We start from the raw sequence: 27503 nt of genomic DNA, 5'->3' as shown, positions 1-27503 counted from the left end.
CCATCAGGGAAGAAAAAATCCATTGATGGAATAACCTGGTCATTCAGTATATTCAGGTAGTCAGCTGACCTCATTCTTTGAGCACATACTGTTGCTGAACCTAGACCTGACCAACTGCAGCAACCCCAGATCATAACACTGCCCCCACAGGCTTGTACAGTAGGCACTAGGCATGATGGGTGCATCACTTCATCTGCCTCTCTTCTTACCCTGATGCGCCCATCACTCTGGAACAGGGTAAATCTGGACTCATCAGACCACATGACCTTCTTCCATTGCTCTAGAGTCCAATCTTTATGCTCCCTAGCAAATTGAAGCCTTTTTTTCCGGTTAGCCTCACTGATTAGTGGTTTTCTTAAGGCTACACAGCTGTTCAGTCCCAGTCCCTTGAGTTCCCTTCGCATTGTGCGTGTGGAAATGCTCTTACTTTCACTATTAAACATAGCCCTGAGTTCTACTGTTGTTTTTCTTCGATTTGATCTCACCAAACGTTTAAGTGATCGCCGTTCACGATCATTGAGGATTTTTTTCCGGCCACATTTCTTCCTCGAAGACAATGGGTCCCCACTATCCTTCCAGTTTTTAATAATGCGTTGGACAGTTCTTAACCCAATTTTAGTAGTTTCTGCAATCTCCTTAGATGTTTTCTCTGCTTGATGCATGCCAATGATTTGACCCTTCTCAAACAGACTAACATCTTTTCCACGACCACGGGATGTGTCTTTCGACATGGTTGTTTAGGAAATGAGAAGCAACTCATTGCACCAGTTGGGGTTAAATAACTTGTTGCCAGCTGAAAGATAATCGCCCATGCAATAATTATCCAATAGGAGGCTCGTACCTATTTGCTTAGTTAAATCCAGGTGGCGACTTTTTTTTGGCCAGGCAGTGTACATCACTCCTCAACAATTTGAGGGATCACACTCGGTGAATAAGAATTAAGTCATCAGATGTTTCCTGTTGTATTTTTTTGTGTCAACTGCTTACTAAGCTTTGTTTAAATATGTAATTTAACCCTTAAAGATCAAGAACAAAAGCTAGTTTTAGCTGCAGGCGGCTGTCATGTTAGAGAACATCGAAGGTTTTGTACGGGTCATTAGGTGACAAAGCAACACTTTGAGTGAGTCAGCCTGTAGTGTGACATACAGTACAGGCCAAAAGTTTGGACACACCTTCTCATTCAATGTGTTTTCTTTATTTTCATGACTATTTACATTGTAGATTCTCACTGAAGGCATCAAAACTACGAATGAACACATGTGGAGTTATGTACTTAACAAAAAAAGGTGAAATAACTGAAAACATGTTTTATATTCTAGTTTCTTCAAAATAGCCACCCTTTGCTCTGATTACTGCTTTGCACACTCTTGGCATTCTCTCCATGAGCTTCAAGAGGTAGTCACCTGAAATGGTTTCCACTTCACAGGTGTGCCTTATCAGGGTTAATTAGTGGAATTTCTTGCTTTATCAATGGGGTTGGGACCATCAGTTGTGTTGTGCAGAAGTCAGGTTAATACACAGCCGACAGCCCTATTGGACAACTGTTAAAATTCATATTATGGCAAGAACCAATCAGCTAACTAAAGAAAAACGAGTGGCCATCATTACTTTAAGAAATGAAGGTCAGTCAGTCCGGAAAATTGCAAAAACTTTAAATGTGTCCCCAAGTGGAGTCGCAAAAACCATCAAGCGCTACAACCAAACTGGCACACATGAGGACCGACCCAGGAAAGGAAGACCAAGAGTCACCTCTGCTTCTGAGGATAAGTTCATCCGAGTCACCAGCCTCAGAAATGGCAAGTTAACAGCAGCTCAGATCAGAGACCAGATGAATGCCACACAGAGTTCTAGCAGCAGACCCATCTCTAGAACAACTGTTAAGAGGAGACTGCGCCAATCAGGCCTTCATGGTCAAATAGCTGCTAGGAAACCACTGCTAAGGAGAGGCAACAAGCAGAAGAGATTTGTTTGGGCCAAGAAACACAAGGAATGGACATTAGACCAGTGGAAATCTGTGCTTTGGTCTGATGAGTCCAAATTTGAGATCTTTGGTTCCAAGCGCCGTGTCTTTGTGAGACGCAGAAAAGGTGAACGGATGGATTCCACATGCCTGGTTCCCACTGTGAAGCATGGAGGAGGAGGTGTGATGGTGTGGGGGTGTTTTGCTGGTGACACTGTTGGGGATTTATTCAAAATTGAAGGCACACTGAACCAGCATGGCTACCACAGCATACTGCAGCGACATGTCATCCCATCCGGTTTGCGTTTAGTTGGACCATCATTTATTTTTCAACAGGACAATGACCCCAAACACACCTCCAGGCTGTGTAAGGGCTATTTGACCAAGAAGGAGAGTGATGGAGTGCTGCGGCAGATGACCTGGCCTCCACAGTCACCGGACCTGAACCCAATCCAGATGGTTTGGGGTGAGCTGGACCGCAGAGTGAAGGCAAAGGGGCCAACAAGTGCTAAACACCTCTGGGAACTCCTTCAAGACTGTTGGAAAACCATTTCAGGTGACTACCTCTTGAAGCTCATGGAGAGAATGCCAAGAGTGTGCAAAGCAGTAATCAGAGCAAAGGGTGGCTATTTTGAAGAAACTAGAATATAAAACATGTTTTCAGTTATTTCACCTTTTTCTGTTAAGTACATAACTCCACATGTGTTCATTCATAGTTTTGATGCCTTCAGTGAGAATCTACAATGTAAATAGTCATGAAAATAAAGAAAACACATTGAATGAGTAAAGTGCTGTGTCTGAAAGATTATTAAGTTTCCACGTTGATTACCCCAGATGGGGATAATTCCCATAGTCATGATATAATGACTGGGTGGGGAGATAATCTTGATATGATGGAGACCAAGCCAGAGCCCTAACAAGCCCATTAACGTCTGAGACCCTGGGAAAAGTTGTCTGAAAGCGCAAATGTCTCGGGGTGCACAAGTCTTTGCACGGTGCTCCTTTCCTTCTTTTCACTCTAAAACTGTACAAAACAAAAATAATACATCAGTTTATGTTAAAAAGCATGTTTCATCTTTAACTTCATGCCTTTTGGAGATCAGTTCATCTTCTACTCACTTAACTACTCACAGTAAACGAACTTTTGACCAGGGGTGCCCAAACTTCTGCATGCCACTGTAAGTCAGGTAGTTTCTTACAGTCAGTAACTTCTGTTGTCACCAGTGATGCAAACAGTGTTTTTGGATGGTTATTTAAGCTTCCAGTGCATTCCTCTGTTATAATATCCCACTGTGACTTCAGTTCAATGTTAGTTTGTTAGCTTGTGTGTTGTAGCTTTAAGCTGGAGATCTGCTATTGAATGCTATTAAATGTAATATGTGAACTGTCATTGATATCTACATTGTATTGTTAACATTTCAGAACCACACAAATTAAAGTGATCAGCTGTTTCAGGAGTCATTATCTAATTAAAGTCCCAAAGGCTCTCTCTCGTTATTCATGTTTTTATTTCCTTTTCAGCTTGACTACTGTAATTCCTTGTATGTGGGTGCAGAACAGTCGTCTCTTTGACATCTGCAGTTGGAACAAAATGCAGTCATTCGTCTTCTGATTTAAAAAAGAAACCATGATCATAACACCAGTACTGGCCTCCCTCCACCAACTTCCTGTCCATTTTAGAATTGATTTTAAGATTTCATTTTTATTATTTCTAAGGTGTTAAATGGTCTGGTGCCGACTTATCTAGTAGAATGTTTGTAGCTTCATGCTCCAGTTAGAGCACTGAAGTCCACCAATCATTTGCTTCTGGGTGTTCCCAGAGCGAGACACAAAAACAGTGGTGACCGAGCCTGTGTGGTGGCCGCCCCAAAACTCTGGAACAGCTTCTCTACTGAAATAAAAACCTCTCAGACTGTAGAAACCTTAAGTCGCTGCTGATGACCCATCTCCTCTCCATGGCGTATTTATCTGTTTGAGAACTTTGCTGCTGTTCAGCACTTTGCTCAGCTGTGGTTGTTTTTAAATGTTCTCTACAAATAAAGTTTGACTTGACTCAGATGGTCACAAAAAGTTTATTTCAGGTGTGACAGTGGCCAAGGAATACTGCGCCCCACTTAATATCTTCCCTCTTTCTGTGTGTGCACACATTTCCTGTCAATGAAAGACAAAAAGGCCCAAAATAATCTTAAAGTATTTCTTTTCTCTCAGACTGTCGAGGCTACAGAAATTAATCTGAAAAGCAAGTCATGACAAATATACTGATTAAAATGGAAGCATATCTGTCTCATCAGAGGGGTGTAAACTTCTCCTGTGTAGACAAGCTGTAAGGTAGATATTTAATCTGGCAGGTTGGGGCATGTCAGGTGTGTCACAGTTTACACTTAAAGCCTGAACCATTGTTTCCAGTCTGCTTCAGATGGAGCTGAACGAGCCACGATGACAGCTGTGCTGATTGAAATCTCAGCGTATGTTTGGCGTGTTAGACAACCCTAAGTGTAGACATGAGGCGTGACGCAGGTATGCATCAGACAGGTTTCCACCCTCCCGCCCAAACAGGTTAGTCGGGCATTGTTTCCATTCTGCGTCAGACGGAGCTGAACGAGTCACTTGTTTCACTCAGTGTTTTGAAGTCGGAGCGCACAAACACAAATCAGTGACAGTTAAAAGGGAAGTAAACCACCATCTTACCTCGCTGTGATGTTTCTGGATCCACAGCCACGCCAGTCGCACACTGGTTTTCCATCCTGCATTCTTTCACCCAGCTCCTCTGACTTCATCATCATCACACAGAAAATATTACAAGCACAATTATTACTAACGAGAGGACAAAGAGCAGGTTAGTTAACATTAACTTCACAGTTCACATTAAAGGAAGAGACATTACAGTCAAACCTCACTTACCTCCTTTAACACACAACTGCCGCCCAGATCTGCCTCTGATCATGTGAGACAGGATGATTCAGCTTGGTGTTGACACCCACACTCTTCATCACATGACTCCGTCAGTGCAGACACATCTGCACAGGGCCGTGTACAGACATTTCTAATTCGGAGTGGGATATGATGGACTGGAGTTTTGCAATATTTCTGAGGTGAAAGAAACAGGTGCGGGTGAGGGATTTGACATGCTTGTTGAGATGCAGAGGATGGTCAAATAGACACCCAGATTTCTCAGGTGGGTGCGAACATTTTCTTTAAAGGACCCCAAGTGCATGGACACATGAGAGGCAATATTGTCGGTGGCTATGATTAGGACCTCTGACCTAGCAGCATTTAGCTGGAGAAAATTACAGCCCATCCAGAATTCAATGGTAGAGAGACACTCCTGTAGGACTGTTAGTTTCTCCAACTCATCGGGCTTGAAAGAACAGTACAGCTGGATGTCATCTGCGTAGCAGTTGTAAGAAATTGCTGTGAAGTTACTGATGAGGGAGGCCAGAGAGAGCATATATAGGGCGAAGACAAGGGGCGCGAGAACCTTGAGGCACGCCACACGAAAGGGCAGAGGGGTCAGACTTAAAAGGGCCCACAGCCACAGAGAAGCTTCTCTCCCTAAGGTAGGAGACGCACCAATTTCATGCACTTCCTGATATGCCAACCCACTCCCTGAGTCTGTCCAGCAGGATGCCATGATCGACCGTATCAAACGCTGCCCTGAGGTCTAATAGGACTAGGACAGAACATTCACCATTATCAGCTGACATCATGAGGTCATTTGAGACTCTAAGGAGGGTGGTTTCAGTGGAGTGTTTTTTTACGGAAGCCCGATTGAAATTTGTCTGCGAGACAAAAGGCAGCTTGGAGATGGGTCTGTAATTTTTGGAACAGAGGGGTCCAAATTAGGCTTTTTAAGGAGAGCCTGCTTGAAGTAGGAAGGGACAGAGCCAGAGACAAGGGATCTGTTGATGATGGTGACTATACTAGGGCCTACAGAGCTAATTACTTCCTTGAGCATAGAGGTTGGGAGGATGTGTAGGGAGCTCGAGGAGGTCTTCATAGTGCTCACTATATCACACACACAAATAACACTTTGGGATTGTGTTTGCTCGATGTACTGAGGTTGTTAAAGTAAGTAGCTCTAGCACTCTTAACCAAGTCATTAAGATCACCTGTCAGCTCTTTGAGGTGAATACGGTGGAATGATCAGTCAGTTTTTAAAATCTGCCACGTAGCCCGGACCCATAAATAAGCGAAGCTCGTGCCTCAGAACATTATTGATCAAATACAAAGGTTGAACCATCGTACAGCGTTTTGTCCTCCATGTACAAAACAAATCCTTCATACTAAATAACATCTATTTGTAAAGAAGACTTTCTACAAACTTTAAGCATCAGAGACCAAACATACAGAGGGGTCCTCTCACATATGACTGCACCACATCAATCTCTGCAGCAGCACATCACTAACTGTCAGCATCCCGCCTCCTCTGCTGCTGCTGTTGTTCCCCCTGCAGATATGAGACAGGACTATGAACAGACAGTATGAATTAAAGGTCCGTCCCAGGAGATAGAGCAGGTCAACCCTGACTGAACTCTGCAGGTTGATTACAAACCACAGGTTACACACAGAAATAAACTAAACTAAATCTGTGCAGCATTAGAGGAACAGCTGTGGGCTGAAAGCATGTCCCAGTGTCTCTACTGATGGACGGTCAAACGCAGCCGTCCTGTGCGCAGTTATAAAAAGGCTGACATTGTTTGGACTGTAACCGGACCCCTGCAGGCTGCAGGACGAGCTGCTCAGGACCAACACAACTATTCTTAGAGCTATTGTTGTGCTGACGACATGTGGAAGGTCAAACGTGAGTGTTTTTTACTGCATGCTCTGTGTTTTTCACTCAGTAAACTAACCCACTGTTACAGTTAGTTAGATCGCACTGACTGGAGGTTTGTTTGAAACAGATAGTGATGACGTGAGCATGACTGAAGCTTCTGTGATCACACCAACAATATCACTGTTTCTTGTATCTGCTGGTTTTTAGTCCTTAATGTGTTTTTTTTTTTCAGACTTTATATGAGATGATCATCAAACTCTTTACATACTGAATGTTTAGTCTTGATTTTTAACCTGATGTGGAGTTTTAGCTCAAATCAAACAAATGACAGTTATGAATTAAAGCTGCAAGCAGCGCTGAACAGGCCCTCGCACGTTTGCCCACGTCGGGATACCGGCAGGACGCCAGATGATGCTGCTGTTCATATCTGTGACAGTCAGACACGGCATGCAGCAGCGAGATGGTACATCCTTTATGAAGTGTGGGGCCAGGAATGAACTATTTCACATTTTGTAGCACTTCCTGTGTCCACTCTGTGGCACTGGAGACACACTAATTATACATCATGTTGCTGTGAATCAGTTGTCGATCACACCTTGTAAATTCTATGTAAATCAATGATCATTGTCGGACGTAGCTTCCTTCCTGTTACCAGTGGGTGGCACAGTCACTGTGACACCTCATTTGCATGCTGATGACTTCAGGCCTGGACACTGATGAGACGTGGAATTTGGGGCAGATTGGACAAGGTCCACTGTAGTTACCACAACTTCCTGTTTGTTTTGTGGCAAATAACGCGCTGACATAGCGACAGAGTTTTTCACAAGAAAGCTCAATGTCCTCGACGAGACGATAATATAGTCCCAATATCCTCAAATGAGAACTTCCTAATTAACAGCGTCTTAACTTGTAACTGTTGCTAAGATTGGTCACATTTTTTGCCGTATCAAACTACAAACATTATTAAACTTAATGAACAAGTCTCAATGAGAAAATCTGATCAGGTTTTGGACTTTGTCCACATTGGTGTGGGGATCGGCTGCAGACTGACTGAGCAGAGATGGCTGCCATTTTGTTTTTACACTGATTCGTTTTTAAGGTCGACAGATGGCACAAAAAGCGTCCACGAATGAGGACAGCAGGTCCAAGTTAAGCAGACCAGACAATATATGCTTAAGTTACAACAACTTCCTGGTTCATTGCAAAACTTGCAAAATGGGCGCCACGCCATGGCAACACCGTTCAACAAAAGCTCACAATTTTCTCCAGAGAGCATCATCAAGGTCTTGGGGCTTTTAAAAGCAAATCATTTTAGGTGGATCTGGTCAATCTGCTAAGAGGAGTACATCAAAGTATAAACATATATTTCCTGTTGCCAGTAGGTGGTGCTATAACGATGATTGATTATTGGCACGTAGTTGTGTTCAGGGTGGGACTGTCATCAAACTTGTGAAGTTTAGGTCGGCTTTGGCCTAGTCCACATGAGCACAGGTATTTTTAAAACCAAACTTTTTTGGCCTCCAGTTTTCAAAAAAAATCTGCGTCCATACAAGCGGTGTAATAAAAATACCTCCGTCCACATGACACCGCAAATTCCACTATCACGCAATGTAATACACATGCCAAAGCAGTAGGTGGTGATATAACTCCTAACTGTAAGGCCATTGCAGCCAATCAAAACGTCATTACTGGAAAAACAACAACAAGCGTACTATTATGCAGCAGGAGCAGTCTCTGTAACAGCACACTCTTGCGCCTCTGTTGCTGGATGTGGTTGAGTAGCGTTAGTTGTATGATACAGCCACAAAGTGCTGATATGCTGCTAAATAGCAGCAGTATTTTGTTTAGGTCCATCCTCCATCTCTCGCACACACTGGATCGGGTAATAACACAGCTGTTTTGTGTTTACGTCGCACACTGTGATGTCATACAATGGAGACGAGACAAAATAACTGCGGTTATCCTGTCCACACATGACTGCTGACGCCGGACTTTTCCAAAAAGTTCACCCTGGACTCCGGTTACAAATAACTCCGGTTACAGGGGCCCAAAACTGCGGTTACGTGTGAATGAAAGGCCAAACCATGAGCAAAGAGTCACGGTTTTATAAATACCTGCGTTGGTGTGGACAGCCCCTTTGACTGCCTACGGGGGAGGCACAAACTATTTCTTGTTTCGTGGCAAAACATGAAATTTGACGCCTCACCACAGTCACACGATTCACAAAAAATTCAAGCTTTTACTAGTGTTTAATGTCGAAGGTCTTTAGATGGTCCAGACAAAATTTGAAGCTGACCAGATTAAATCTGTAGGAGGACTTTGTTGAAGTACGACCCCTGGAAATGGGCAAAAATGCATGAAAATAAGGAGTAAATTAAAAATGGCTGACTTCCTGTTTTCTTTCGGGTACGGCTTAAAGAGGCTTTTTTTGTACATCTTGTCATGTTACATGAGCATCCCGATTTTCCTTAGTGTTTTCTTTTATCTTTACGTCCATCACAGTTTCACAGTTTTTAGCTTTTTGTCTTTTTTGACAGTCAGTGTGAGAGAGACGGAAACATTTCTAGATTCTAAATAAAAGAACCTTTAAAACAGAAACAATATTGATCTGTGACTGTTCAACATTTTGCTTCTGTTGCAGCTCTGGTTGCCTCTCCTGTGGAGACGAGATACCGGCCAATTTTGGAGGTGATCATTTTTCTGGACTTGTCCACTTTGTGTTGGATCAGCTGCAGACTCACTGAGCAGAGATGGCTGCCATCTTGTTTTTACATTGAATAGTTTTTGCTACCAACAGATGGCACAAAAAAGTGTCCATGAACAAGACAACAGGTCTGAATTAAGCAGAATGAAGTAAAAGGTGCAGCAAACCCAAAATGTAATGTCTTCATGGGAGGATGTAGGGTCGTGTAACCCAGTAAGAACAACACTATATTGACTACAGTACTCTCGGGTTCAACTCAAGGAGCGAGGGATAAGTTAGTGGTAAAGGTCAACACAGGAATATTTATTCTCACAATCAACAAAGAGTGGTATCACAATTCAGATTCAATTTCCCAATATAAAAATAAAAAATAAAAGTAAAGTGTCCCTTCACAGCTTATTGCTGTCTAATGTCAATGTTCGTGAAAGTCCAGTCCAAAGTGTTCAGTTTGTATCCATGTACGTCCAAGTTTATTCAGTATGTGTGCTACCCGGGTAGAATGTGTATGTTTGTGTGCTTGATGCGCGCAGCCTAGATCTTATCTGCTCCAAGCGTGAATCTTCAGGAAGATGATGAAGATGGAGAATTTCAGCTCCTCTCTACCCTGCCTCGCCTCAGACAGGAACCCTGGTTGGAATCGACGCTGTCCCACAAAAATGCAGATCCAGCAACTCAAAAAAACCAATCTGCCATAAACAGAAAATAAAATTAATTATCAATTACTGTACAGTATTTCTTTTTCTTATTAACTCAAGTGTAACTTATAATACTGACCACAAAAGCAATGATGAAATATATCTTGAGACATTAAAACCTCAGACATCATTGTGTTTTTTTTTAAACAATATCAATCGATCATGTTCCACAAATGATCTTTTATCTCTAATCAATGTTTTTCTCATTCACATTCAAACTTGTGCGTTTTTAATCAACACGAACTTTTAATTTATATCATGAAAATCAGAAGAAAAAACCCACACGTGAACAAATCATGACTATTAGCCCACTTATAGCACATTTTAAACCCTCCAACATTGAACATGGCGCCCAGAATGACGCAGTAAAAATGACCGTTCCTCACGTGAAAATAAATGCATTTCTAAAACACAAACTGAGCATATTCACTCATTACAACATCTCTGTAACATTTACAGTTGACTCCGATTGGTTTTTGATGGTAAGAAAGGTTCAATGCAGCTTAATCATAACCGAAATTAAACATTACATGTCCGTTAGCATGTCCGTTAGCAACTTAGCATGCTAACTATTACACTCACCGGAGTCCTTGTTCGTATAAACAAAATAAAGCAAATCCTCCGGTCGCAGCCGGCTGGAACTCTCTCACAGCAACTTCGAACATGTACAGACTCATAAACATGAAAATAAAGCAGTGTTTCTTCCATAAAATGTCACTGACTTCACTCGTAGCTATATCGTGGCCTGTTAGCATCCAGGCTAGGCTGGAGTGTCTTGCTCCCAGCATGCAATGCTCACGTCTACTGGATTTACTACATAGCACGTACATACAGCGCCCTCTAGCGGCCATTTTAAGCAACTACAGCCATCTTGAAACAGTTCTCTTCATAAAATTAGACATTAAAATGAAAACTATTTAGTATGAACACAAACAAACAAACAATAGTCAGTAAACCCAAAGCTGTACTTTCATAGAGGTTACAGTCGCAAGAGGTTAAATCTTAATAGTATATTTATATATATTTCAAGTACAGTTCTGGAGGCAACAAAGCATCTCACTGCACAATGTTGAGTATGTGACAAATAAAAACCCTGAAACAGTGCCAGTTAGAAATGTTGCTGTAGGTAGCTGACACTGAAGACAAGCTGAGTGTTATTAATACGACAGAGTTAATATTGACACTCTCTCTGAGAGACAGAAACAACTTCGCTGTTAGTTGCAGTAAATTTTCTGGATCAGCTCAAAGTATCTCCTGATTTTTCAGAGCCAAGTGAACTTGTGAGGCTCGACTCCGAGCAGCTGAGTTGATCTTGATCCAACTCAATGTAAATGGAAAGAAACACGCCAGAACAGACATCAGGAAAACATCTGGTGCTTCTCAAAGTCAAGGAAGCTTCCTTGGTAGGACGGGTCCTTCCAAGTGGCTTCCTATACAGACTAGGCTCCTTCCTCACAGTCAGTGAACACACATTGGAACAGTGCCCAGTTGTGCGTCACTGACTGTGCACAAAGCATTGTGGGTACTTCATGCCCACTGAGGAGACACACATGCATCCTTGAAAATTCTCTGAGGGAAGGACTCGGTTCTGGGTAGAACTCAGTGGCTGCTAACATTAAGACAGTCCTTCAGTGTATTCGATGACGTAGCCTCCTTGAAATTCACCTGTTCAAGGATCCTTCAACGACCTTGAGAAGCACCAGTTGCTGGCATCATGTGGACTAAAAGCTCCTCCTGTCTTCTCTGTGACAACTTCCTGTGCGTTCAGAATTTGGTCCCCCCTGACCCCATGTCCCACTTCCACCTGAAGAGAGGTTCTCCAGATGAGGAGTTTCCCGACCTCTGCAGGAACTCTACCTGGATGGGAAAGATCCTCACACGTGCCATGTATCGCCGACAGTTCCACCGCTGCACCCCCAGTGGAGTCATCTTTGATGATGTCATCCGCCCGGGCCTTGAGGAACCAGGTGATGTCAGGGTGGCGCTGGCTGTCAGAGAGTTACAGTGAGATTAAAATCAGAAAGAACTGATAGAATGAATCAGGCACATTCAACTACAGAAACTTCAGATATTCAGCAGTGTTAATGAAGATCTTTCCTCTCATTTCATATCTCCAAATATAGTCCTATTTTAGTGCTGTGTTCAAAGACGTTACTGCTGTGTTGTTGAATTTTTAATCAGCTGTTTTAAGGTTTGGCAGTAAAGCCTCCATCTGGTTTACAGTTGGATATTTTTTTGCTCCAGTTACTCCAGAAATGCAAGATTGTAGTCGATGATGAATGTAAGGAAAATATCTTCTGTCAGCAGTTATGTGTCTAATCGCAGTTCCTTTAATGGCCACTAGATGGTGGTCTGAAAGAAAACGGACTGTATTTACAGGTGTACTGTGCAGGACTTTCAGTTACTGTTCGTAAACACGCTCACCAGAGAGAAGAAAGAGAAAATGGAGCCAGCCCCAGATTCACTCTCATTTGACGTTTTGCCTCGTTACATTTATGGTTTTTCTTTGACCTTCTGACCTTCATTGTTTTATCCTGTTAGACATTTGTGTCAAGTTTGGTCATAAAAAGCGTAGGAATTCCTGAATTATGGCCAAAAACATATTCGTTTAAGTCACAGTAACCTTTGACCTTTGACCGCCACAATCTAATCAATTCATTCTTGAGGACGGACAACCTGACAACATAATGCCTCTGGCCGCAGCTGTCGCCAGTGTGGCGGCATAAACATACACCGCCTTACATGGGAAAATCCTGCAGAGTATACCTTTAAGTGAATGGGGAACAGTTCAAGAAACACAAAGTCAGTTTATTCTCCTTAGATTTGGGAGGATTGTCAGTGTGAGTGTGTAAACGTGTCCATGTGATGTTTGTGTCTGAAGGTGACTGGTCCACTCCTGTAACTGTGGGCTGTGTCGCGGGCGACGCTCAGTCCTACGTCCTGTTCTGTGATTTCTTCGACCGAGTCATCGAGGCACATCACAGACACAAGATCACCAGCCAGACGCCAGAGGACGACTTCAACTACGACAACTTGAAGGTAGCTGGTCCGACCACATCACCGCCAACTAATCATTGTTAATAAGAAACCTGAGGAACCTCTCGCTGCGGTTTCACACAGAATGCACAGAGTCAACACAGAACACAGCGACATTTCACCAGGTTGTGTGTAACTTCAGTTAGCTTTCCAAACATACTGATCTCTGTGAAGTCAAAGCTCAGTCTGCCAGTGACAAACATAAAAATCAAGGCCGACAGATAACAGGTTAAACCCAGATTATAGGCGTCTTTATATTTCAGCACGGCTGTGACATAAAAACACGTGAACATGTCAGTAGACACAGAGCGGCCCTTTCACAGACTATAACCATCCTTATAGTAAAATGTGTTCACGTCTTCCTCGCTCTGATTCAAGTGAAGCCAAGACGTCAGCCTGCACTTTAATTATTCATCTTCTCTGTACGTTAAGACTTAAAGACAATAGACTTTCTTGACTCATCCACAGTTCCTCTCCGCCCTCTTCGACATCAAGCCCTGACATTGTGGATTCACTGTGGTTGTTTCTGTAATCATTATGAGCGGGGGATTGGCCCACGCAGCTTCACCAGAGCCCTGTTAACCAGCGCATGTCCCGGTTATTCCATACCAGGCCTTCATGGCAGCCGTATCAGCCTGCCCACCATATATCAGCCCGGTTCTTTGCCTGTTTCCATCTCCCACAGCGAGGACGAGGGGTTGGACTTTGGGAGACACTAATTTAGCTTTTAGTCCTGTCAAGAGGAAGTCTAACGTTTTCTGGTCAACACCCTGTTGTTAACCAACGTTTGTGCTCACACAGAAGTCGAAGAAAACAGCAGAGGGGTTCAATGTTTGCAACATGTTAGCTTCACATGTCACCAATGTTACTGTAGTGTTTGAACAGACACGTGTGTGTGTGTGTGTGCAGGGAGGTGACGACTTGGACAGGTCATACGCTGCATGCTGTGAGGTGAGTGTTGTTCGAGGCGTTGAAGACTTCTGCTTCCCGACACACTGCAGCCGAGGAGAGCGCAGACAGCTCCTCACACTGGCCAGCAGAGGTACTGCATGTCTGTGTTTCAGAGTCAATAACCTGAAAACAATCAAACCAGCAGGTTCAGGCCGGCTCAGGCTCTGATTTCTTATCATTATACATGAGAATGTAGCACCATGGGTGCAGACGAAGGCAGGACATTTGCAACAGAACAATTTATCCCCACAAAGAGCATTCTGAGTTCCCTGACAGCATGTGACAGGTGCCACTGTGCAATTATGAAGCCGACCAGGCGGGGTTGATGGTAGCATGGCCTCAAAGTAACCAGGTTGTAGTAAACTCAACTCAATCGCCACAAAAAATGTTAACACTGTATGTTTCTGCAAACCACGGATACTTTACATTCATAAAGTCTTTTGTAGAAGAAAGGTGGAACTTTAGGTTTCTGAATAATACTGTGGTAAATGTGTGGCTGGTTTTAGGCATAAAAAGCACTTGTTTACCGTTAGGAAAACACAAAGTTTGGGCTTAAAACAACCACATGAGGTGACAAAAACTCTGCTGGAAAAGCAGGGATGGGTTGGTGAAAAACGCTTGCAGACTCAGTGCTTGAAAACACTGCCATGTGTTAGTGAAACACCTGCGTTTGGTGGCACAAATGCCACTGAAAAAACGTGGATAGGTTGGTGAAAACCACCCATGATCTCAGGCTCATATGCTGATGGAAAATGCTGCCATGTGTCAGTGAAAAACACCCAAGAGCCACTTTGCTGCTGGGAAACTGTGATGTGTGAGTGAAAACACCCACACCTTTGAAAAAGCAGGGAAGGGTCAGTGAGAAACACCCATGTTCAGTTGCTTGAACGCTGCTTTGAAACACTATGATGTGTCGTGAAAAACATCCAGGCTCGGCGCCACAAAACAGGAAAACACTGAAGGGTCGCCAAAAACAACCGGTGTTTGCTGGTTTGAACAGTGGCCTGCAGTCGTCTGCAGCTGGACGTCTGGCCGATGTGTCCAGCCGTCCATCATCCCCTCCACCTCCAGATGACAAAGTCAGCTCATGTACTCAATCACTTTACAAATGTTGTTATGATACGTGTGAAACGTGCGTATGTAACGTATCCACAGCTCGCAGAAACGTACAATGCCAACATTTTCTTGTGGCGACTGGGCTGAGTAAAGCAGCTGACCAGTGTGTCGTGTTTGCTCTCAGCTCTGCAGCGGCTGGAGGAGGAGCAGCTGCCGGGTCGACTCCTCTTACTGGAGGAGCTGAACCAGGAGCAGCAGAGGGAGCTGAACCTGAACACTCCGTCCTCCTTCCAGCTCCGTATCGGCGTGGCCCGGGACTGGCCTGACGCCAGGGCGGTCTGGTCAGTCTGGTTTCTTCCCATGAGTCTTTTTGTCCCAGTAGCTTTAGCAGTCACTGGAACCTGAGAGACCAGAGATTCAAATCCTGCAAGATGCCAGATGTCACTCTAATACTAGACAAGTCTGAAGGAAAGCAGTCAGCTGGAGAGGAGACAAAACATTTCTGGAATCTGTTGATTGTATCAAACATGATTCCTTGTTGCAGGGTGAGTGAAGATGGCAGCTTGGTGGTCTGGGTCAACATGGAGGACCACCTCAGACTTGTGTCTACACGAGATGATGCCAACATCACAGAGGCCTTTAAATGCATCTGCATCAATCTGCAGAAGGTCAGTCACGGGTCTCTTTACTTCTTTTAATTATTAGAATTACATGTTAACTTATATGTTTGAGCCACAAATGTTTGCAGGTTTGATGAATCTGTTGTTCTCTACACTTTTCACCATGAGCTCTAACTCTTAACTCTCTACCTCCAATAAAAGCTTGTTATAAGTTGGTTATAAGTTACAAAGCTTGTTACACATAAGTTTTAAGTTAAATCTGCTCCCATCCTGCAGATACTTAAACCAAGCAGCAGCAGCAATGTCCGGGGCTGAAACATGAAGCCAACACTCAAGTGCCAAAACCTGCAGTTCCTCTAATGTCCACTTGAGGCTGGCTCCAAGAGCGAGTCAGTCCCCACAGACCTCCATGTTAACATGTAGACGTGAACACTTTTACAGCCTGGTACAAAAACTGTCTTGGTTTCTCAACATTCGTGACGACTGTACGGGACCTGAATCTTTATGTAACTCACCTGTTCACATTCATTAAGGCTTAAAGTTAAGTGTATTTGAGGGCGGGGCCACTTGAGTGACAGGCTGTCTGCAAAGCTTCGCCACAACCTGTGTGTCAAATCCACCCCTCGCACCTCCACAGCTCCACCCTCTCATCCAAATACGGTCACTTATGGCTAAAAAGAAAAACCAAGATGGCGTCGGCTGAAATGCTGAACTTGAGACTTCACATCAGGAGTCCATAAACCCTGCTACTCCCATTATTTTACACAGTCTATGGTTTAAGGGGAAATAATGAGCCAAACTTAGCGTGGTGACGGCAATTAGTGGAAAAAGAGGGGAGAGGACCGACAACGCCACGTGAGGGGAACTAGAGCCCAGGAAATACTTTTTCAAGATAAGCAAATAGACGGGGCCTGGAGCTGCTGGGAGAGAAGACAACATTCATAGTCAAATCAACACTGATACCAAAGAGGGGGGATGGAAACAATGGTTTTATTACAGTTTGTTTAGAAAAGTCTTGATGCAAAATCTAATCTAGGTAAAGTATTCAGTCCAACATGAGGCTAAAGTGAACAAAGCCAGGGAGAGTGAGCAGAGGCCACTTGTGGAGAGGCAGACGACACTGAGGAGAGTCCAGAGGAGCAACCACCTACTCACCTCTGGTGCAACACGGCAATACTCACGACAAAATGCTGCAATCTACACTCGTGTCCTGGTGCTCTTACTCATATGCATTAAGTGCAGGGACCTCACCATAGGTGCCTAGCCTCTCAACAAGATGGCACTGTAAGAAAAGAACTTCTACAAAGTTTAGTTTGGTTTAACAACGACAGCAAAATCACACATCACATCTGGATGAACAAATAATTCAAGTGTAGAATCTTTACTGATGCACATTGATTAATGTGTTGGGATCAAAATGACGTGACAACGGTCACAGCTGATCCAACTCATCATGTGACTCAGTAGTGTGTTCGGCCCCGCCTGCCTGTATGACCTCCTGACAACAGCTGGGCTCCTGATGAGTCGGAGGATGGATCTCCTCCCAGACCTGGATCAGGGCATCAGTGAGCTCCTGGACAGTCTGTGGTGGATGCATCGATACATAACGTCCCATAGGTGCTCAGCTGGATTTAGGTCAGAGGAATGAGAGGGCCAATCAATGACATCACTGCCTTCATCATCCAGGAACTGTCTACACACTCCACTCCTGCACCAGGAGGAACCCAGGGCCCACTGCACCAGGAGGAACCCAGGGCCCTCTGCACCAGGAGGAACCCAGGGCCCTCTGCACCAGGAGGAACCCAGGGCCCGAGAAGGCAGCATAACGTTCACCTCGGCGTCTCCAGACTCTTTCACACCTGTCACATGTGCTCAGTGTGAACCTGCTCTCATCTGTGAAGAGAACGGGGCGCAGATGGTGGACCTGCCAGTCCTGGTGTTCTCTGGTGAATGATGGAGCTGCACGGTGCTGGGCTGTGAGCACAGGTCCCACTAGAGGACGTGGGGCCCTCATGCCACCCTCACGGAGGCTGAGCCCCGCCCTGAGTTATCGGACAAAAAAGGCGAGCACACAGCTCGTGGCTCATCTCAAACAAGCTCGTAACTTGTAGCTTGTAAGACTTGCAACATGAAACTGCTTTATTCAGTGTTTTACCGGTTTAAATCAGCTGCTCTGTTTGTTTCTGAGAGGAAGAGACCTCTGAGGATAATTCAGCTCCTGAACAATGAACTTTGAAGGAATTCTAACCAGGAGAAGTTTCAGCTGGTTGTAATCTGGAATCATCACTGCTGGACGCCACTGGACGTCCTTAATCTGACGCACTGTTCCTTTACAAGAAACATATTTTTATAGAACTTGTTATTACCACAGTAAAAGTGACAGTTTGAGGTCACATCATGAGGTGGACCTCAGTGCTGATAGTTCCCTGTAGAGGCAGAACAATCACTGAACCACTCTGATATATTGGCTGATATTATCTTACTGCAGACGGATCTGTATCAGCGATAACACCAAACCTCAGGACCAAGTTCATCCACCAGAGAGCGCCGATGAGTCGATTTTATCTGTAAAATAATTCAGCTTGTATTTAAGGGATCTGCATCAGGATTGTTAAAAAATTCGATGTATCGCTGTCACAGATTTTTAACCTTCCAAACAGTGACGTCCAGTTTGGGTGATGATGGAAGTAGACGAAGAGACCAATCAGCAAAGTGAAAATACTACAAACTGCCTCCAGTTCTATCTGATACTCGTCATAGTGCTCGTGGTGCAGGATGTCTTTCCGGCCTCCTGAGGGAAAAGGACTTCCTGAGTTCTTGACAAAGTTCCTGCAGTGGAAAAAGTTCACCGTCGGCTCCTGTCTGTGTGTTTCCAGCTGGAGGAGTTCTACAGACGGCTCAGACACCCGTTCACCTGGAAGCAGCAGCTGGGGTGGGTGAGCAGCTCTCCAGCCGACGTGGGGACAGGTCTGAGGATCAGAGTCCACCTCAGACTGCAGCACCTCCCCAGACACAAACGGCTGCAGGACGTCCTGAAGAGACTGAGGGTCTGCATGGACGCTACAGGTACTGAGAGCACAGCTGACTCGGGTCTCACCACAGGAACTGATCTGAGAGTTTGACGCTGTGTTCAGTTCTCTGGTTGGTGAGTTACTGTGTAGATATCAATCCTGGGTTTCACACCTCGCCTGACATATAGATACACATCAGACGGAAATATAAGGTTTATAAAATGTACTGTCAGGCTTATTAATCTGACTGCAGGGAAAACAAGAGGTGACTCTGCATCAGTCTTGGAACCCATCAGCTACCAGGCTGACAGAAGTCTGACTCACCGGATGTGGACTGCTGCTGTAATGTAAACTGTTAAAGGGCCAGTGTGTAAAATGGGTTGAAAACAGTGACATCAGTGGTCAAATTCTAGATTGCAGGGCTCACTCGCTCACCCCTCCTGTCGGGTAAATGACGGTGGCCTCGTAGGGACAAAAAGCCTTGCGCAGACAAGTTTTTCAGGAGTAGGTCTATCTAGCGACGAGGTCAATATTTATTTAGAAATCTAAACCATGTTACGATGTTGTAGCGACCCTGCAGTAAACGTTCTGTTATAATGTCAGTGTTCTGTGAGTTAATGGCATGTTTGGGATTGAATGAGTATAGGTAGGGGGCGGGGTGCGAGTGTGACGGGGACGAGAGCTGTGTGAGTGCGCGTGCTGGTGTGTGTATGAGCGAGCTGGAGGAGAGAGCAACAGTGCACAGTTGGAGTTACAGCTAAATTCTTGTTTGTTGGTTGTTTTGGCGTAGTTACGGCCAACAGTAACCTGTACTGTTCAGTAATAAACGGTGGTTTTAGCTGTAGTGAATCCAATCAGCAGGGTACACAGGAGTAACGTTACTGCTCTCCTGTTGTCTGTTATTGACATAAGACTAAAATTTTCTCAAGTGTTTTACAGTAATTGCTCTACCTGGAGATGATGTAACGTTACAAACTCTCCTCCTCACTCCCTACTTGTCGAGTCCGACATGTAACGCTATTATACTAAGTGCTGACAAATAGTAGCTTTTATTTTAGTAGTTTACCTGTCCAGCAGAAAACATGCGTCGGATTGAAGCCCTTTGTCCTTCATGAACCCCCTCCATCGCTGAAAAACATCACCGATGTTTATTCTCTGCCGCCGCTTGTCCCGTTTTCTTTGCCCCTCTTTGCGTCTTCTTTTCCTCGCAGATGACGGTTCGGGTTCATTCTCTCCTGTTGCGTGGTAAGTGTGGTCCATTCGCAAACTTTATAAGTAAAAAAAAACTTTCACTACTCTCTATCAACGAACTACTAACACTCTCTGCTGTTTCCTCCTCCTTCTTCCTTCCTCTCACTGTCTTCTTCATTGGTTTATTTATCGCGAAACGTGTTCTCCAGCTGGCTGGATTGTCCGCTCGGGCTGCCGTACATACATGGCGGTGCAAGATGGCGACCTCTCTAAAGCAAGGCCCTTGCTATACATATATATATATATATATATATATATATATATATATATATATATATATATAAATATATATAAATATAAAACAGCATAATTATAAGGCTACAAAAACCAAAGGAATTTTATTTTATCGCAATTATACACTTATATAAACATATTAATGGGTAGAATATTCAGATTCAGATTTGACATAAACCATGCCAAATATTACACACTGGCCCTTTAACAATCATTTTTCATGACGAAAACCAGATGATGACGAGCTAAAAATAGATCTTGATATTAAAATCTAGGAATCAGTCTGTGTTTCAGTTTCACTGATGAGACGGGATGAAAATGTTGGTGGTGGACTATCGGACACTGAAAGCCGAGAACGGTCGTGCTTGTGATTCTCTTCAGATGCCTGATGAGCGACAGGCTGTAAACTCCAGTAAATAGTCTGCACCAGGATGTTTGGGTTGGTGCGAGTTGTGAGCTGTAATTCAGCAGTTTTTTTTTCTTTCTTCCACACTGCAGCTATTCAGTCATACAGATACACTGGACTGATTTCACAGTGCTTGAAGTGTGCACTGTGCAGCTGTCATATCTAGCAAAATGAAAGTATCAGATCAGGACTCAGCTCGGCAGATACTCAATATTTAATAACTTGCATCAGGTGACATCCCAAATATATATGTGTATTTACTGTTAAACTGCAACTGGTCGACTAAATTTGCCTAAATCACTGAACTCAACAGAGACCGGCTTTTAATTATTTTCACACAAAACTGTTGCTCAGCAAAGATCAGGAAATGCAATGACACTGTGTATTTAAACCATATGACTATTACTTGTATAAAAATTAGGCTTTAAATTATATATCAATTATGAATCATTTGACTTGGTCCGACAGACAGCACATCAGACAGTGAGAGTTACAGCACCTGACACAAACCATTTTATCCTGTTAAACAATCCTCACAACTTGGATTCATTTTTATGAAAAAGCATGTGAATGACTTCAGGTCTTCTCTGGTGCTCATGGTTTCGGTAAAATGAAATTAACCGAGCTAACGATGTGTAGCATCTCCATATTGACAATTTATATTTGTATGCGCGATGGAAGCAGCTAAAGTGGGTAGTCAGCAGTCCAATTTTATACATCCAAAGAACTTCTATAGAAATGAACTGTGTGTCAACCAGACCAGGCCTCTGATTGAGACAGGCCCTTATTTGTCTAAATGTGTAGCTACATCGGGCTGGTAACAGGGACTGGGCGTTTAACTGGGACTCTGCTTTTATTTGAAGTTTTATGGTATGTATAAAATCTCATTTGTCCAGTTGTATGCTCTGTACTTCACAAACACTGCGTTAACTCTGCTAAAATTGTGAAATTCAAAAACCACATTAAGAGGTCAAGTTAGCCCTCGTCTGTGCCTGAGACTGTTTATGTCAACGTGTTTGAAATTGTTTTAGTACCAATGCATGTGTTTGTGAAGGACTGAGTGCGCGGCCGGATAAACGACGAGAAGACAACGGCTCCGAATTCAGACTTGCCTCTTCATTTCCCAGAATCCCCGGCGCTGTATTGTGTGAGCAATGTGGCGACCTTTGGCCTGAGCGAGGTCAGCCTGACCCAGCTGGTGGTGGACGGGGTCAAACTGCTCGTCGCCATGGAGAAGAGGCTGGAGGGCGGCCGAGATATCGATGAGCTTGTTCCCACGCAGAAGTAGATCTGGATGGTGACTGGCTGGAGCGAGGAGAGCGGATGAACCGACCGATCAGATGGAAGCGTTTAACAGACACTGACACTATAAATTTGAAAAGAAACCATTCAGAGTGGTTGGTGTTTTCTGCCTGAACTTAACAGCTTGAAGAGTTACAGTGTGATGATTTCAATGTCTTCGTCCTCGTCAAACTAACAGATCGTTTTAAATAATCACTTATTGATATTCAGTTTTATTAGATACTGTGATGAAATGATCACATCTAGTCTTTGTTGTTAACAATAATCATTTAACACAAAATAATCTGTAACTGACATGTTCACTGTCATCAATATGATGATCTTACATGTGTTTTGCATAGACTGTCCTTACACTGGAACACAGTTATTATGTGCTAATTAAAGGAAACTTGCAAAACAAATTCAGCACATTAAAGGAAGTGGAAACTTTATCTTTATCTCCGTATACTATGTAAATTATCACACACCAAAAACTTTTGTTTATATACTTTAAGTACCAAAAGTAAAAGTACTCATTATGCAGTATGGCCAATTGCAGTAAAATGTGCATATATAAACATGGAGTTGGTGTGTTTTCCTGAAGCTCGGGTCAGGACATGTTAGGTCTCGGCCCAGAAGAGTGCAGTCCTAAGAACAGCTAGGTCCTGGACTCACCTGGAGTCAGGTCCTGGACTCACCTGGAGTCAGGTCCTGATGGAGGGTGAAGGCTGAGTGATGTCAGTATGTGGACAGGTGACAGTAGCTGGGTTTCCATTACAGTTTTGTGCAAAATTAAAACGATATTTTGACAATTTCGATAAAGTACAAATGCTGCTTGCAGGTGTTTCCATTGAAAGGTGTTTGAAGTCATTAGATTAGTTTCAATTGCCTGTTTTCTATTGCGCTATTTAGATTTTGCGCATTTCTCAGGGTGATGGAAACCCAGCTAATGTTGACATGTGTAGCAGTGCACATTAGGAACATGATCACATAAACACACCTGGACCAGGGTCATTTCCTCCAGCGAGTCGCCTTGACGACGGACCACTGTAAATACGAGCGGACGTTCGGACGTCATTCAGCGTGAAAAAAACAGCTGAAGTTTCTGTGATCACAAAATGACTCTGACACCGTTTCATCTGTGAGGCTTTTATTTGAAATGAATCGATCACGGCTACACTGGACTTCTGCTACGTTCCTGTTCATGACGAGCCCGACTCATCAGAGTCGGTCACGTGGTACAAGGTTCTATCTGAAGGTGAGGCGAAGGCTGTTTTCAAGTAAGAGGCTCAGATTTACAGTCTTCTCCTTGTGACGTGAAGGCAGCGTCACACCTTGTCACCTCGCGCCCTGTCAGACAGGGCCGGGAGGTTTGCATTGTTTGTTCCCTTCCTGGTTTTAAGTGCTACAACATACAGTCCAAAGTGTTCTCCAGTTTCAGTAGTGACAGAGAACCATTGCACGGTGAACCCTCACGACCTCGACACTGTAGAGACAAGCAGAGCCAGTTAGAGGCTCTGTCAATTAGTGGGAACAAAAATTCAAAATATACAGAAAAACTTAGAATCACAAACTGCTCATTTCCTCTGGTGCAACTGAGTGCATCAGAAATACAAATCAGTACGTTCAGAAGGCATTAAGTGGTGGAAAACATACAGAATGATCTGCCAAGGAACAGCAATAAACAGGCGGAACGGGCAATTTCAGCAGCTAGCTGACAGGAAACTCAATTTCTGCTGGAACGTTGCTTTAAAGGATAAATCTGGTGACTTTCTATGTTGCTCTTCTTGTCAACAAAAAAACAGAAGAAGACTCACACCAACGGTAAATGTATTTACACTCGTATCTGTTGTGGAGGGCTCCGGAGCGCCACAGCTGTGACGGAGCCGGAACGCAGCACAGCCGCAGCCGGTGGAAACACACACATTGACTAGAATTGAAACGTATCGGTTCCACTGCTGTTCTGCAGCACAGACGCAACCAACATGCATCTGGTGGAATTTGAGCATTAGAAATAACGGTTCCAAAAAGGTTCTTCCTGAAGGGCTGAGGCTCTACTTAGAACCAGTTGCTTCAGAAGAATGCTTTTCTGACAAGAGTTTTGCTAGAGTTCTTTGTGACACTAAGGATTACTTCAGAAGAACCCTTTTCATCCAAAGAACTGTTTTTTTTTTGTAAGAACGGGTTCTATGAGGGTGCTTTGTAATTCTAAGGATTCCTTGAGGAACCCTTTTCATACAAAGAACCATTTTTTCAAGAGAGGTTTCTTTGTAAGACCAAGGGTTCCTTTGAGGAACAATTTTCATTTAAATAACCTTTTTTTCTGAAAAAAGGCTTCTTCAGGGGTTCTTTGTAAGACTAAGGGTTCCTTTCGAAGAACCCTTCATTCAAAGAACCATTTTTTTTGAAAGGAAAAAAAAGGTTCTGCTAGGGTTCTTTTTAAGACGGAGGGCTCCGTCAGAAGAAACACTTTCATCCAAAAAAAACCCCCTTTTTTTTGGTAGAAATGCGAGGGTTCTTTGTCAGACTAAGGTTCCTTAAGAAGAGCCATTTTCACCCCAGGAACCCTTTTTTTGAAGAAAGGGTTCTTTATGGGGTTTTTTGTAAGACTATGGGTTCCTTTAAGAACCCTTTTAATTCAAAACCCTTTTTTGGACAAAAGAGTTCTTTAAGGATTCTTTGTACAACTCAAGGTTTCTTCTGAAGTATCTTTTTCCTCCAAAGAACCCAGTTTTCACAGAAAGGCTTCTTCAACAATTCTTTGTAAGGGTAAGGGTTCCTTTAGAAGACCCCTTTCCATCCAAAGACTCCCTTTTTTGAAGAATGGATTCTTCAAGGGTTCTCTGTACTAAGGAAGACTAAGGAAAAAGAGTTTTGGTTCCCAACCACAGTAAAGGCTATAGTGGTGGTGATTCCACAAAATCACCGGCTGCCCAAGAACGTAATTGTGAACCATGTTGTTCGAGGTTACATTGGACCACATCAGCCCCGGCCCTTTAGGAGCCTCATGGAGCCTCCTAAGGACGCAGTTCCCTTGACCCGCGACTCACCTGTTAAACCACAACCATGATTAGTGGGGAAGAGATCTATGGGTAATGTAGTCAATTTATAAACTTAGAGTCCCACTGGGTGGGTTCTTGATCAATCCCATGGAATATAAAAGGGTTCTCAAAAGAAACTCCTGAGTAGGTTCTAAATGAAACCCTTGGAATTTGAAAGGGTTCTCGGTGAAACCCATAGACTGTAAATACTGACGACATGACAGCTCCCCAAAAAGTGAAGCCAAAACATCCGAATTGCTTCCTGGTGGCTGGCTGCAGTACAGGTCATAAACCCCACCTCCTCCATGTTAGCCGACTGACATGGACCAGTTGGGAAGTTCTTATCACGCTGATGTTTGTCAAAGTGCTCGTTTTTCTGATAACGTTGGTCACACGTTATGTTAGAACAAAAGGTGGGTGGGGGACTGAGGTCATGACTGACCGCTGTGTGGGCCAATCGGTGTGCTCGTCAGAAGGTGTATGGACGGAACTCGATACCGCTGGCGACTCTGGCTCCAAACGACGTCACCAGCAGAAGATGGCAGCGGCCATATCCGGGATGTCATAGCTTTGTCTGTACAGAGGGGGGAAGTAAAGACGTGTCCTTCATCTTTATATACAGTCTATGGTAGAACCCCCTCAGCTGCTTTATGATGAAACCATTGGTTTATTAAAGGTTTCTTGGTAGAACGCCCTGGGTGAGGTGTTAGCACCCTTACAAGGTATGAAGGTTCTGAACAGAACCCCCAGAGAGTGTTGTGGTTGGAGCCATTACATCGTGAAAGGGTTCTCTATAGAACCTGTCATAGGGGTTTCTGGGTGGAACCTTTCACAGATGGATCTAGGTATAACCCTTATTGTTGGGTTATAGGTGGAACCCTCTAAAAGAGTTCCAGGTGGATCCTTTCTAAAAGATTCTTCCAGGAACCAAAAAGGGTTCTCTGATAGGGACAAGCTGAATAACGAGCACACTAAGTACTGTGTGTAGGCCTGATATATCTCCACATTCACTGCACCAAATGTGGATTAATCCGCCGCTGAAAATAGTCCCAAAGTAAGTCACGGTTTCCTCCTGTTTGTTTGATAAAAACTACAGCGAGCAGCTGTTTGAGGAAACAACTGAAGGAACTACAGACTCATGAGTCACAGACATGCACGAGATTTGCTGATAATAAAAAAAAACAATAGAAAAACACCAGACTGATCCTTTAAGTTTAAACGGGATGTGTTGCTCGATGGTGTGGTTCGGGTTTGATGCTTCGTTCAGCAGCAACATAAAAATCAAGTTTGATCTCGCTGCTGAAAGCTTTGAAAAATAGTTACGTTTCAATGGTGGAAAAAAAGAAGACAGTGTGGACAAAGTAAAATCAGACTGATCAATACTGTACCTGCACATATTCACCTGGACAGGTGTCACGTTGTACAGCGACAACAATCAAACAATAGAGACACATTCTGTTCTGTCAGCTGTTAATGTGTTAAGAAAAAAGATTCATTGAGCTTTAGAGTTTGTGTTTGAACCACTGACATCATTCACCAAAAGCTCTAGGATTATTGCAACAGTATTAACATGAGTTAGCAGGAGAGGTCAGAGGTCACACACTGTCACCTCCTGATTGGTCGTCACATTTCATGACTCATTCCCTCGACTGCAAACTGTGCAACTCGACTGCGCAACTGGATATTTGCTGTTAACGTCTGCATCAATCAGGCGACTGCGACTGAGAACGTTTAAAACCAGGAAGGAAGATGCTTCATGGAACCCGTTCAAACTCGAGGCCGTTACATCAGAACGACGGGATGAAACCTGCGTTAGTTAGACACCTTCAGTCACTGATGAGCCAACGTCTGTGCTCGTGATCAGTTGCACAGATACGACCTCTGGACTTTTTACTCCACACAAACAGCTCATGTACCGACTGCACGGACGTCAGCTGAACAACCTGGTGGCGAATTCACCGATAAATAAATTCATGCAGTTCTTTCACTTATTTTCCGGCAGTTTCTCTCCTTTTCCTTCGTCCATACGTTCATGAACTGGAGTTAGAAAACCTTGAGTTGAAATATTGTCAACTTGCACCGCTTTGTCTCCTCAGTGTACCACCTTCACTTCTCCTCTTAAAGTCTTTTCACATCTAATATGAATCATTTGTACCAATAAATGGCACGATATTTTAATTTATATTAGAACTCACTGATGTCCGAGTTTTGATGAAGATTTGGATCGGGTGATAACGCACGGCCGCTTCGTTCTCTTAATGAATTGCCGTTGTCAACCTTCCTCTGGTGCTGACACAGCTCTGTGGAGACAGGTCTGACTACGTGAGACTGGTCTGAACACATCTTCAGTTAGCTACATTGATGATGTTGCTAACTGGTCAGCTATCTAGCTGGCTCTGTAGTGATGGAGGTTGAGGCAGTTTTACACCATCAGAGACACATGAGCAGACTGATTTATTAAATATCGTGTTTCAGACTGTAAT

General features: G+C 43.7%; 2 protein-coding genes across 16 annotated transcripts in view; one reads left to right on the top strand and one right to left on the bottom strand.

The window, feature by feature from the left end:
• The window catches only part of LOC144458314 (NACHT, LRR and PYD domains-containing protein 12-like), a 97899-nt gene extending 86997 nt beyond the window's left edge, over nt 1–10902 (bottom strand). For 8 of the 15 annotated variants that reach the window (XM_078166677.1, XM_078166682.1, XM_078166685.1 and 5 more), the window contains exons 1-3: nt 10716–10901; nt 4862–10124; nt 4649–4731 (exon numbers count right to left, since the gene is read on the bottom strand). In XM_078166677.1, coding sequence (XP_078022803.1) covers nt 4649–4703 — 55 coding nt within the window. In that variant the 5' untranslated portion in view covers nt 4704–4731; nt 4862–10124; nt 10716–10901. Of the gene's footprint in view, nt 1–4648; nt 4732–4861; nt 10125–10715 lie in introns of all 15 variants that reach the window. The other 7 variants (XM_078166681.1, XM_078166696.1, XM_078166687.1 and 4 more) reach the window with 4 other exon arrangements.
• Nucleotides 6656–25845, top strand: LOC117255661 (zgc:172076). The gene is made up of 9 exons (XM_033624787.2): nt 6656–6761; nt 9376–9422; nt 11902–12100; nt 13015–13172; nt 14079–14211; nt 15361–15517; nt 15721–15844; nt 18673–18862; nt 21826–25845. The coding sequence occupies exons 1-9, from the start codon at nt 6746–6748 to the stop codon at nt 21984–21986; spliced, it is 1185 nt and encodes a 394-aa protein (XP_033480678.2). The 5' UTR covers nt 6656–6745; the 3' UTR covers nt 21987–25845.
• Nucleotides 25846–27503: the final 1658 nt, after the last annotated feature.

The sequence above is a fragment of the Epinephelus lanceolatus genome, chromosome 3 (genome assembly GCF_041903045.1).
Source record: "Epinephelus lanceolatus isolate andai-2023 chromosome 3, ASM4190304v1, whole genome shotgun sequence".
Classification (NCBI taxonomy): Eukaryota; Metazoa; Chordata; class Actinopteri; order Perciformes; family Serranidae; genus Epinephelus; species Epinephelus lanceolatus.
The sequence above is the reverse complement of the archived record's forward strand: the minus strand, read 5'-3'. Positions and strand labels throughout refer to the sequence as shown.